Genomic DNA, 14069 nt, shown 5'->3' with positions numbered 1-14069 from the left:
TATCACATTTATTGGTTAATTGAGCATCTGTTGTGAGATGATTAATTACACTGTTGTGAGCCGTGGATATTGTGGGGAAAAAAGTTGCAGTAACAATTTTATAATATTTTATTGTTCAACTTACCTTTTTTATTAATAATTTTGCTAGTTATTTAAATTGCAAATGAATTATAATGAAGAATAACGATAAAATAATCTAATACGGTAATTATTTTTTTGGTTACAGGAGGAAAATATCTAATACGGTACTTTGTTTACAAAAATGTTGAACTAACAATAATGTAAATATTCAGAAACTATTTAACTTGCTAACAACTAACAAAAATGTTAAAAGAATTCAACTACACACATTTTTTTTTTTTGATAAGCAACTACACACATTGTAACAATAATTGCATGAAAAAACATCTCCACAAACAAAGTTAATTAATGTTTTGAATAAATTTGGCTAGGGAGCCTCTAGTAACTTTCATAATCTAGATTGGTACCATAGTCAGAGTCCAAAGTGATGTCGCTTTCTTCAAAGCATCTCGGAGGATTTGAGATGGAAAAGGACATAGCCTTTTCAATGATTCTTTGAGATGAAGGGTTGAATGTTTCCAAGCACTTGAATTCTTTACTGAAATTCCCTGAATTTAGATGAAGAAATTCATAAGATGAAGGGTTGAATGTTGCGCTTGAGTTTTCCTCTGTCAATGGGCTTACTGCTTTAAGGATTCTAGGAACAGCTTGATCCATGAATACAACATTGCTGTTAAGTTGTTTAATGCAATAATCAGCCTCCTTCTTCAAGAGCCTAGATATGAAGTGTCAATGTTGGTATAATGTTTTTCAAATTCATCATGCGTTCAAGTGCTAATTCTTCTTACTGATATAAACTTGCTCAATAGCTATGAGTGTTATGCAATGCAAATTATTATAGGATAAAAAGGAAGTGACAATACCTATCAAGGATCACCCATGAGGCTTTACGTTCTTTGGCTTTTGTGGCTACTGCACCAGGCTGCATATCTAGAATGACTTTTACTTTGTAGCGCACCTAGGAAGACCCAATAGTTAGAGATTGAAACAACTCTTAAATTCCACATTGAGTGCATGATTGGATAAACGGTAACCATAAGTAATTTTTTCTTTAACTTTTGTGGTTTGTTCACCGTGATTTTGGCATCATCATGGTTCTCATATCCAAACAATAGTGATTGTTGGACATACGAGCCTAGCAACATACGATCAACATATACAGAAACTTTGTGGCCTGGCACAAAGTTTTTCCTAAAATATTATGCGCAATTCTTGGCGGTATTTTAACATTTCATACTGCCAGAAACATGATCTTTTAATACTATGTAGGATGTGGTGGTTAAAAACACCCACAATCTATCTATATCGATCGTATATCACAGAGCTCAGGAGTTCACATACAAGAACTAATGGCAAAATAAGTTCTTATATAGGTTAAATCCTTTTATAATGTATAGCCAAAAGGCTGTAGGGGTGGTGGAACCCACATAAAGCTTTCATGGACACTGGAGAGAGGTTAACCCTCATATCCTTGACCAGAAATTCTTAGGCAAACTCTACAGCACCAGTTGAGGATATCAAAGACTTGTGTGCGGATATCTTCACATCTTTCGGAATAAAGTTAGGTCTAATCTAAAATCTGAGAATTACATGTCTTACTCTGAGATAAATGGTGAAGAAATAGAAGTTTTAAACTTATGTACCTGCATCAAATTGTTGTCTAACCATAGCTGTTGCATCTTGAGAACATATACATTGTTTACATGGCGTGAGATATCCGTTTCACTTTGACCAACTTGGTCAAAAGGGCTTCCTTTATTGTGCTTCATACCACCTATCATCATCATGAAGGAAACACAGACAGCAATGAACAACAGTACACGAAGAGAAGCTAAAAAAATGGTAATCAAAACAAACACTTATAGAATGGTGAAGAGTGAAAATTAACCCACAAGAAAGATAATAACATGCTAGAGATTGAAGCCTTCGATTTAAATTTGGCTTAGTATGTACAAGTGAAGGAAGAAAAACAAGCAGGATTAACAAGTCCCCATCCTTGGCCATATTTTGTACTGTCCATTCCAATGCATAATCATTGCTGGTATCTTTACTGGCATCAAGAGCAACTAGTATTACCTCTCCTCCCATTCTTGAATGAATCGAACTCTTAATTCACGGGTTCAAATAGTCACTTTTAACCACTGTGACCAGTACCTGTTGGGTAAACGGGACTAATACTAATGCTGAGAAAGTAGAAATGGTGGTATTTTTTTGTTTACTTGAGTGCTTATGTTATGTGAGTACAGAGTATTCTCTTAGACTCGGCAGGATATTAGTAGGCTTAAGAAGCATAAGGCACATGCTTTGGATAAAGAATATACCAATTGTTGTTTTAAGTGTGCGATGGTTACATAGAAATTGAATAGGAAAAAACAAGCTGGAGAGTGTGATAGAGAGACAGGATGTCGGGCCGCCACAAGCAGAATAGGACAAATACTTTGAGATGCTATTCTCCTGTTCGTTTGCTTTCTATAGGATATGTAGTTTCTTTTTGTTTATCCCTCGTTCGGCACTTGCATGAAAACTTTTCTGTTCAGATACCCCTATCTACAACAATGTGAGCAACTTTTTCTGTTTTTTCTTGTTTTTTATTAATTTGAATGTAACTTTTGAACTTTAAGGACCAAATCTATACAATGCGTATAAGTAGGGACTAAAAGTGCAGTAAAACCATTTTTCTTTGTCACATGAGAAGCATGTGCGTTGCCATATAAGCCTTCTCCGTCAATAATTAGACGGAAGGACTAACGTTGCAAACTGGAGGGAACATGAGGGACTAGTCTTGTAATTAAATTAGGTGAGGAACTAAAATCGTGGTTTTTGTAAACGTCATGAATTAAAGTAGTAATTAAGCCTTTCTGTTTAAATTGCTAGAAGTATCTATGTAATTCAATCGAACTATAGCAAGTACAGTAATGATCTCATCTCTAATAGTTGAATGCGGAGGAATTTCTCTGGTTGATGATGTCTGAAAATGAAGTAGAGAAGTCTAAATAAAGACTCTAGGAATGATCTGCATATGTGTGTGAGTTAGACATTGATAACCTTTAGAATGGCTATCATAATATAAAACAAGCAGGAATCATTTTTCCAGTAATGCAACAGTTACCCTATGGAAATTCATCTTTGTCTTCACTCTAGTTCTTGAACTAAAAGTAGACAAGTAATAAAAAATACACAACCTATTAAACAAAACAATACATATAAAGTAGGCTTGAGTTCCAAGTTTCAGTTTGAGAATATTTCCACATGTGATTATGATGTATGGCTCAAACAAACTGGGATAAACATCTTCAGTTCTCAAATAACATCTCAATTTTCTGTTCCATCAACAAAATCTTGATTTTAATTGACATGTTAAGAATTCTATTGATGGGACAGAGAATGAGACAGGTTGAGAACAGAAGATCCCTTGGTGCGCGTGCCTGCGCAACATTGCAAGTGGCAACCAGTGGTTGATAATTTTTATCTTGAATGAACACTTCCGTTATCTGATCCACTGCTGCTAATCATGTCGAAAGGATGGTCACTTTCCTCATCTGATCCTATGCTGCATTCATGATCTAAGTGTATGCTCTCTTCTTCAGTTCTGCTGTTGTGGTCGAGATCTGATTGAACACTCACTCCACTGGTAAGGCCAAAAGATATGTATCCTTGTGATATTCTGCTGCTGCTACCATCTAACAGAACATCTCCATCCTCTGACCCCACACTACTTCTGCTAACACAGGATTTTCCACGGCTTAAATCCTTTGTGGAAGATTTTCGGCTGCTCTTCTTGCTTACAGAAGAAGATTTTCGGCTAGTCTTCTTCTGGCTTAAATTATTACCAACCGCGCCACGTGATTTCCTACCGCTTTTGCTGCTGGAAGAAACACTTCCAATTCCTGAATCTGAACTAAGTGTTCCTTTCCTCGTTCGCGTGCTGCTTTTGCGGCTCGATTTGGGGGAAAACATAGGTAGGCCATTAGACCCATGTGGGTTTTCATCCTTGTAATAATCATCTTCAATGTCTATGACATCACTTTCTTGGTATTTTGTTTTAGCTGTATCATCATCATGTTTTTTAGAACCTTTTCCTTTCTCATCTTCTGAACTATCAGATTCTTCTGATTCGCTTCCGCTTCCACTTCCACTCCCACTTTCACTTTCGCTCTCGCTTTCACTTCCACTTTCTCCTTGGCTTTCACCAGCACTACTCTTCTTAGAGATAGAGGTAGCAGGGTGGAGAGGGGGTGGAATAACATCTGGAGGAACCATGGAAAGAAAGCTCAAAGCTGTTACAACATCACTGATCAAGGGACGGGCTTGTGCTTCCTCTTGTAAGCACATAGCTGCAATTGCAACAGCTTGATTCAGATCCTTCTCTGGGAATTGCTTATTGATAAGTGGATCTGCCATATCTGGATATCTTTTTGGGTCCCTGAAGAAGTGTTGTGCCTGCGATCAGTCACACAACCAAATAAAATATATACTTAGGTTGATTGATACACATCAGAAAAGCTCTTATCGTAGGTTGGTTTAAAACTGCTATCATCACACGAATAATGATTAATAGACATTTGCACAATGCAGACACTAGAATTGGGTATACGGGCACAGACCTGCAGATATGCATGCGCAACCCGCAGTCTGCGCGGGTTAGGACTAGATAAAATGGAGGCTAATTTATGAAGTGAGCTTTTCCGGCTCAACTCGTTCAATCACGAACCTAAAGAGGTCAATCCTAAATTGGTCGGGTTGACCAGCTAAGCTCTAACCATGTGAATGTTGGGTGTTTGGGCCTAAACCTGTGGGGTGGGTTGGCCTGTGCAACACACAATTTATGTGGGTCAGGACCAGATGAAATCTAGGCTTGTTTATGAAGCAGGCTTTTGTAATTTGGACTGTTTAACCGCTTACATAAACGGGTTGGTCCTAAACGGGTCATGCTGCCCTGTTATTTAGCTCTAGCAGACACCCATCAAACACTCAGACTGTGATATATATGATTTGATGAGATATAAATAGATAAATAGTGAGAAAAATTAAGAGTATGTGGAGTGTTTTTCTGTTTGAGTGTCTAAAGATCTTTACTATTGATCATCATTGATTCATTTCATGTATGATGAAATCAAAATCCAAAAGGGGTTCAAATATTTTACCCATGCAACGAGGTTTTGCTCTTCATTTGGTCTTGTGGTGTCAATGACTCGTCTTCCAGTTATGAGCTCTAGCAAGACGACTCCAAAACTATACACATCTGATTTTAAGGTGACATGACCTGTTCTTACATACTCTGGAGCACAGTAACCATAGGTACCCATAATTCTTGGCGGTGCATGGTTCATCTTGTCTCCCCCAGAAAGTTTTATCATTCCAAAATCGGACAGTCTCACATTAAAATCATCATCCAGCATGATGTGAGAGGATCTCAGGTCCCGGTATATAACTGGGGGATTAGCACTTTCATGTAAGTATTCAAGCCCTTTAGAAGCACCAGCTGCCACTTTCATTCTCTCGAACCAGTTCAATGCAGGTTGCCCTGTTTTATTTTCTGCAACAAAAGCACACAATTCAATTTAGTTAAACACCTTAATTTAATTAAGTGCTTATTATGGCAATAAGTGTATATACTCATTCATAAACTAATAAGCTCAAAAGAGGTTTCACCCAAGTGTAAGTGTTTAGTCATACGCTTATCTCACTTGCTTATGAAAATAATCTTAAAGACACAGTTTATACTTAGGTCATAAAATATTTGTTCTCTCAAACACTTGAATAAATATATATGTAGAGAAGTCTCACACTTACTAGAGACATGGTCAAGATAGTCCTTATAAAGAGTAGAAGTACAACCTTGACTCCTAAGCTAACTTTTAAGAGTAGAGTTAGACGTAATCCAAATTTCGAGAATGTTTAGAACCTATCCTAAATTCATTTATTGGACAACCATAAATGAGTCACTGCATATGTTCAGTCCTGAAAACTTCACGCTCCAAAACGTCTGTTCTTAGACATGAGGGTACCCGTGTTGAGAGTCCGACATTAATTAATTAACAAAATAATTCTTGTAAAGTGTAGAACACCCCTTACTTCTAAGCTAGCATATCATGACTAGGAAACCATTACATACATACATACATCTACATATGGTTCATACAGGCATATATACAAACATCTGTTGTCCAAACTCAATTTGATGAAAGGTTATGTAAACTGTAAAGGGTTAGGTGAAATAGTAAATACCAAAAAGACGTTCTTCTAGAGTACACCCAAGAACGAATTCATACACCAAGAGACGTTGGTCCCCATCAGCACAATAACCAATGAGATTCACCAAATTTTCATGGTGCAAGAGACTCAGCTCTGAAACATCAGCTACAAATTCATTATAACTTTGTGTGCTTTGTGTTCCATGTCTGTCAAGTTGCTTCACGGCCACAGCCTGTGGGATCCAAAGAAAAACAAAGTGAAAAACAAAACATACAAAAAGAGTATTGATAGGTCATAAGTGGTCGACATTCAATTGACATATGCATTCAATTGAATGGCGATCAAAACTGTATGTCTATATAACATTTCCACAAACAAAGTTCACTTTAAAGTTAGAATTGAAAGTTTTTTCACCTGCCCTGTTGCAGGAATTGTCCCTTTATACACTCTGCCAAAGCTATCTTCAGCCAGGAGGCATTCCTGACGAAAATTCTTTGTGGCGGTTGCTAGCTCTCGGAATGTGAAATGTTGTGCATTAACATTTTCAGTGTCCAATTGATTTGCCTCATCTCCTCTAGGTTTCTTCATATCTGTGTTGCATGTAACATATTTGTATCAATGTCTCCTTTATCATAATTAATTATAGAAGAATTTTCAAACGTATACTAACTCGCTCAAACATGGATAAAATTACTATCACGATTCCATTTTATCACCATTTCTTATGATTTATAAAATGTATCATGATTTATCACATAAATGAATAGATAAATATTTATCATGACAAATTTTGTGTTTGAATTATATTAGTTTGATCAAATAAATTCCACAACAGCCATGTTCACAAATTTTCACAATATGAAGGACCGCAAAATAACTGCGACTGCAATGTAAAACCGTGAACATATGCATTATTAATGAATATATATTTGGGAAGATTAACATACCTGGTGTTTTTCCTGGAACAATTTCCTTGGATGTTGGAGAACCATGCTCCCTGCTTTTCTTACTTTTCTGGGCGGTGCAACACGGGAAGCAATTCATGCTTCCAACACAATCCAGGATGGATCAAACAAACAACCTCAAAGGCTTGCTTCTGATCAATGGAAGAAATTTATAAATATGATTTATATTTATAAAGTCTTCATTCTAAACAACATTCTCATCCAAAAACAAAAACAAAAAATCTCTCAGAAAGGATGAATGAAGCCTTTAATGTTGAAGGAAAGGGTCCCTCAAATATTGAAGGACCCCGTGGGAGGGGGAAAGGAAGCTAAGAGAAAAGAAGGAAAAGATGAGAAGAAGAGGAAGCCATGCATGGTGGCAATGGAGGAAAAAAATGGTGAGGTTTCCTCAGAAGTATCCGAGAGAAAAGGAGGAGATTTGGGTGGACTTAATTATGAGGTAAGAGTTGCAAAAAATGTGGATTCAATTGGGTTGAAATTAGATCAATGTGATTCCCATATTCCAGTCCATACATTGATGGCATCCAGCCTTTTCCTTGTTATCATTTGGTTAATTGTTATTAATTATATTCTGTCTTGCACCTTTTTTTTACATGCGTATATGGTTATGGGAAGCAGCTATCATTATATTAGAAGTTTTTTTAAATCAACGTATATTTAAATTAAATCATTCCCTTATAAAAAAACTTAAATCAAGTATGTCAACAAAAAAAAATTAAATCAAGGAGTTGACGAGTGGGCATGAGAGAGTCTGATATATATTATAAATTAATATTAATATCGCGTCATATAGATGAAATAATAGTATAAATAAATAAAATAATAAATTGAACTCAAATATAAGTCAGTAAATTAACAAGTGCTAATCAACTATTGGTAAAATGATATATATACACCTTTCCACTCTTTTTCCACCTTCATTTTCTATTATTTCTCTTTTCTTTATCAATCATCTTCCTATCTATCTACTATCACATATTTACTTTCTCTCTCATTTCTTCCTATCTATCTCTTCCTCCCCCTATCCACACCTCAAAAATGAGGTGTGAAGATATAATTATTCAACTTATATATTTTGCTATTTGATACTTATTTTCAAAATTCAAATTGTAATAATAAATAAATTTAAAATTTTAGTAATTGTTTTAGAAACCGAAATTTTAGTCTAATATTGTATGGAATTGTGCCAAAATATTTATTTTAATAAATTAAAATTGTGAAATGTATTTTTTGTGGTGAATAAATTATGAAATGTATGAACGTAATCAAGTTTTTTTTGTGGTAAATAATCAAGTTATTTTACTACACAATTTAATAAATTATGATTGATCTAAATTACAAAATGTATTGTGCCAAAATTGATTAGCCCTAATAATCACCACTGCTTAATTCATGCACTGATTAGCTCATTGACATAAGTCTCCCTGATTCCGACATCATATTAATTCCTTTTCTTCTTCAAGCGCCTCAAAGGAGCCTTGAGCTAAAATGGCTAAAGGACGGTTTTTTGCCTCCTTAAAATGATGTCCGACAGTCATGATCTCATGGATACGGTCTCATAATGACGTACTTACCCAGGGTCTCCTCAATAACAGAGTTAGCAGTTAGAGAAGTTCTCAGCTTGTTCAACTTTACATATCCTCTCTGTTGGTTCAACTTTACATACTTGAACTCTTCAGATTTAGGCTCAACTATGCAACATTTTTATTGTTGGTTTGTTTAACTTTAAGAAAGACAACACTAAAAATCTGTCTCAATCTTAATAGTTGCAGGATCCTCCTTGTCTTAGGATGCATGGCCTTAATACCAAGGATGAGAATAACAAATAAGAGAGAGAGCTTAGGGTCAACATAAATCAACCTTTCAGCTTTGCCTCACATTTCAATCGAATCAATTCCTTTTCCTGCTCATTGCACTCCTTCTCGTAAATCAGCTTCGACTCTTAACTCATTTCTTCTTAGCAGCTTGAAGCTCCTGCTTCTTCACCAGTCACTTCCCTCTTCCGCTTCTTCAGCACAGACTTTGGAACAAATGCCTTCACCTATTCTGCTTATTCAACGTAGTGTCCTACCTGGAATTTAATCAATAATGGTAAAGAAAAGCTTACCTAGAATAAATGGCCCTTGACTGACTAAGACCTAAAATAATTTGTACACTTGATACCGCTATTGTTTCACCTTCAACTGCTCTCAAGGTCTTCAGAACTCACTCTTGATGTCCTAAATTATTACAAAATGATGTCCTCAAATGTTACAATTGATTTCTTAGGTGGATATAAATATTGACTATCAAACAATACATTAACATAGAGCATACCTTTTTAGGATTCGCTCTAGAGCTTTTTTTTCACTTCATTCACACATCCTACGCGCATGCCACGTGAGATGGTACTTCATTTATTAAAGAGTAATTCATAACCAATACACACACCTCAATTAAAAATACTAATCAGAGATAGAGGTAATGCTTAGTAGTTACATAGTTACAAAACAAATAATGATGATCCTTAAACACACTTAATGCTCCTTAATGCATAATAACTCATGACCATTCATTTTTGTAACTATGAAACCTTAATTTTTTTATTAAAAGTGACTTTATTTCTAACCGTAACTTCCCTCTAAGTGGTTAAATTTAGTAATCAATACAGAAACTACAAAGAGATCAAACACATTAATTTGTGTTAGTTTGCCTATTTTCTTCTTTCTTTTGATATTCGAGGCAACTTAAAGTTTCACAGAGGGGAGTTTTATTTATTTCTTTCAAGTTGTCATGCCAAATCCCAATATCTTAGATCATATTTAATTCCCAAAGACTTGAAGCTGCAAGAAAGCACCCTCAAGTTATTTCAGTAAATGGATAAGTCAGTGTACATGAAGATTAAAGTTTGTCAATAGATCATGGTAACTTATAAGGTTGACCATGGGAAAGGGATAGGAGCTAAACTTGAAAGTTGAAGGGAAAAAAATAAAAGAAAAAAAGGCATAAATGTGAGAAGGGTGGAGTTGGACCAATAACCTGAGAAGGAATAGGGCATGAGAAAGTTTTTTGAAGAAGCATATGTATGAATCTAAATCAATTTTTTTGAAAATGGAGATCAAGTGCACTAAAGTCCCAGAACAGCGAGTCTCAGAGTCCAAAAACACAACAGATTTTGTATTAAGGAGACAGAGTAGTAGCATGAAACAAAATTTAATCGGCTATATAGCTATAGGAAAGATATATGTCCTAGCATTGGGATTTATTAGTTGCAGCTAAAGGAAGAACTTTCTTTGACAATTTTACATCTCCAACATGGTCGGTCACATTCACACCCAACATAGAAAGAGCTAACCTGTTAAAACTCCCCATGTTATGAGACCAGCCAATTGTATAACAAACATTCGATGTTAAGAAAATTAACAAACTTGCTGCTATAAAGAAAGAAATTTATAAAATGTAATTGAAGCAATTTAAGGGTGAAGTGAATTAAGCCAAAGCCAAAGACAAAGTACTCTTATTGTTGAAAGATTTTTACCACTCTAAGAACATAAAAACATAAATCAAGAAGATAAAAGAGTTGGATTCACCAAGGTAGATAGTTTTGTTGGGATTAGAGTTTCGTTGTCTGACCTCTATATAACCTATTGATTCACATGCAAATATTGTTCTATGAAATTGATTCCTCCCACCATTTCTTATCTTACTACCCAGTCCCCCGACGTAGAAGATTATCAACTTAGCTATGTTAACCCTCAATCCCTTGATCGATTAACAGTAGTGAGTAGCATTAAGCATGGATGTTTGAATAGACTAATGATCTAACCCTATCCCTAGACCTTAGAATCATTAGATGATTATACCTAGTTCAGATTTAAAATGTCAGTTCCCACCATCCTATTAAATCTAAATTCATGTTCTAGATGATCAATCCAAAACAAGCATGAAGCACATGGTAAAAATCATTGAATCATGGAAAAGAAACATATGATTAACTCTAGTTCAGACTCAATAACGTGTGAGTTCCCTACACAAGTTTGAATCAATCAAAATACCCAAGGGGATCAACCTAAGATATAGTATGAAGCAAAAGAGAAAACCATTGATTCTTTAGCATAGAAATATGAAATTTGCATGAAAGGAAATCAAATAGATTACATGAGTATCAAACACAACTAGTTCTAATCCCAACAAATGAGAAATTAGCTATCCATTTCCATGGATAGCTTTACAATCATAAAAGAGAAGAAGAACAATGAAAAACCGAATCCATGACGGTTCCCCGGCAATGAAAACAGCTCCAAGGTCTTCTCCAAAGTCTCATATACCTCCCTTGATGCTCTCTTTCAAGTTCTATCTTTCCCTAAGTGGTGGGTTTCAGTTCTGGTCCAAGCTCTGGTTCAAAACGTGATGGAACGTACTTTATATCAAAACAGGGCAGCAGGTTGGTGCTAAGCGCCACAATCTGGTGCTAAGCACCATGGAAAGTAGGCTGAAACCGCCTTAATGGCGCTAAGCGCCACTTTCTGGTGCTAAGTGCCAAGCTTTCTTCAGCTTTGGATTTCCTCTATGCCAAATGGTGCTAAACACCAAGAAATGGTGCTAAGCGCCCAACACATCTAGAAACTCCATTTTTTATTCCAAAGCTTTGATTTCCTTGATCTTCTTCAAGCTTTAACCCTACATCAAAACTAGGGGATTAAACATGATTTCTACACAATATATATACTTAAACTAGGTGTTTAACAAATTAATCATTTGAGGGATAAAATGGTCAATAACTTAAGCATACAAGTCAAATAAGTGCTGAAAATTATATCATAATATACGTAAAATTGGCACTTATCACTTACCTGACCATTTTTTGAGGTGTAAAATTAGATTCTCATTGATGGTTTAGAACTGCCTCCTCCCATGTTGTTCGAAGTAAGCTACCCGGTGTCTGCAACTGATTCTAAAACAAATCCAGAAGGTACTACCAAAATTAAGTGTTGCACATGCTCTGGGTGCTACATTAAAATGAATAAAATAGATCAGAATTGAATCATGGATAAAAGAAACAAAGGGGTTGGGAGTATATTTGCAGCAACATATAACCATCAAAAAGAATGTCCAAGTAGTATGGAAAATTTTGAATTTCTTTTTAGGTAAAATAGATAATATGATAAGGATTATTTTTCCCGACCAATGTAACCACCACGCTTTCCTTTTCTTTTTTTTTAAGTTAACCTTTTAGATTTTTTATCATGTCGGATTAATTACCTATGCCCTATGGTTCTGCTCCATGAACAATTATCCTCTTTTGAATTTCTAAGAAAAAAGATACTAACATGTATGAGTATGACTATAAACTAATTTAGCAAATTTAGAAAGAAAAAATAGAGAAAGATAACCAAAAATAGAGAAAGCAAAACCGATACCATACGTGATGCATGAGTTGATATGACTACAATCACCTTCATCTGAAGAAGTAGCAGCAAGCAATTCCATCAACAACAAAACATCCCACAAATAAGATCGACAAATGAGAAGAAAGCGAAGAACGCATCATATCGGTGTGTTCAAGAAGATACCTCCAGAGAGGGAAGTTCGGGGTGGGCAGACACCAAAGCATGGAATTGAGAGAAAATGAGATTATAACTCTTAGCGTAGAAGATGTAGGAGGAGGGGTAACGAAGGGCTGAAAGCCGTAACGTTTAACATTCCATGAAGATTTGTGCACAGAACGTTTCACATGGGGTAATGGAAGAAGAACGTTTCAGATGAGGTAACCAACGACTCTGATTGAATCTCGGGATATGATTGTCATTTTTACTAAAATAACCATGGTAAAATTTTCATTGCAATGTAATTAATAATTGAATAACTAAATTGCCCTTAAGGCTGTCTAAACTTCTCTTTTATTATAGATAAAGATAAAGATAAAGATAAAGATATAGATAGATAGATATAGATATAGATATTAAAGTATAATTATAACTTTTTTTTTTTGAAAGTCAAGTATAATTATAACTTGTCAATTAAATGACAAAGGGAGAAATGAAAGATACCATATACAATTAACCGTCACTAGAATGAATTGAAAAAGATTCAATTTGATATTGAATGGTTATGAAAGAATGACAGGATTTGTATATCCTCATATATAACACACAGTATATTTTTAAATGTATTCAACTCTTATATTATATCATTCCAAAAAAATTCAGGCAAGATTTCATTAATAAACGAACTGCACTTTTATTGTCACACTTTTATTATTTTAAACACAAAAATGCGACAATTGCATACTAGTTGAAAACTATTTTGTGAAATATAAATCTTTGTCATGTTGGAGATAAATCTAATAGCTATGATTTATAAGGTTGTGATGGCTGCGCCTAGGGTGGGTCAGTTTGAAACTGACCCACCATGGTTCACTTTGACTTTACCTGTTATTATAGGTGGACATAGTGGGTTGACCAGTAATAAATCATAAAAATTGCAGTTCAGTCCCTCCATATCTGTCTGAGAGTGTACACATATAAGAGTTGAGAACCTGTATGGAAATAAAATAATCAAACAAGTTTCCAACATGTGGAAAAACCTGTGAGCTCTGAGGAAAACCCAGGTCGATCGTTGAGGTGTTTGTTGGACATCGCGGCCCAGGTCGATCGTTCTGCGTTTGTGTCGACGGTGAAAGACGGCATTGTTGGAGTTTTCGTCGTCGAGTAACACCGTGGGTGGCGTTGCTGGTGCGTCCGTCGAAGTGGAGGAGGAACCCTGTAATCGCGTTGAAGGATAGATCTGGGTATGTAATCAGCTTAGCTCTGTCTTCGACGGAGATTGTGATCTGAAGTTCATGATGCT

The 14069-nt window shown here is 35.5% G+C and overlaps 1 protein-coding gene and 1 pseudogene across 1 annotated transcript; both read right to left on the bottom strand.

Moving 5' to 3' along the window:
* Nucleotides 1-3052: 3052 nt before the first annotated feature.
* LOC130720787 (probable serine/threonine-protein kinase PBL25) lies at nt 3053-7646 on the bottom strand. Its single transcript, XM_057571483.1, has 5 exons — nt 7224-7646; nt 6691-6866; nt 6310-6508; nt 5226-5617; nt 3053-4521 (listed from the first exon to the last, which is right to left on the bottom strand). The coding sequence occupies exons 1-5, from the start codon at nt 7318-7320 to the stop codon at nt 3547-3549; spliced, it is 1839 nt and encodes a 612-aa protein (XP_057427466.1). The 5' UTR covers nt 7321-7646; the 3' UTR covers nt 3053-3546.
* Nucleotides 7647-8682: 1036 nt separating this feature from the next.
* LOC130719728 (60S ribosomal protein L7-4-like) lies at nt 8683-10592 on the bottom strand (annotated as a pseudogene).
* Nucleotides 10593-14069: the final 3477 nt, after the last annotated feature.

Source organism: Lotus japonicus, chromosome 5, assembly GCF_012489685.1.
Source record: "Lotus japonicus ecotype B-129 chromosome 5, LjGifu_v1.2".
NCBI classification, from domain to species: domain Eukaryota; kingdom Viridiplantae; phylum Streptophyta; class Magnoliopsida; order Fabales; family Fabaceae; genus Lotus; species Lotus japonicus.
The sequence above is the reverse complement of the archived record's forward strand: the minus strand, read 5'-3'. Positions and strand labels throughout refer to the sequence as shown.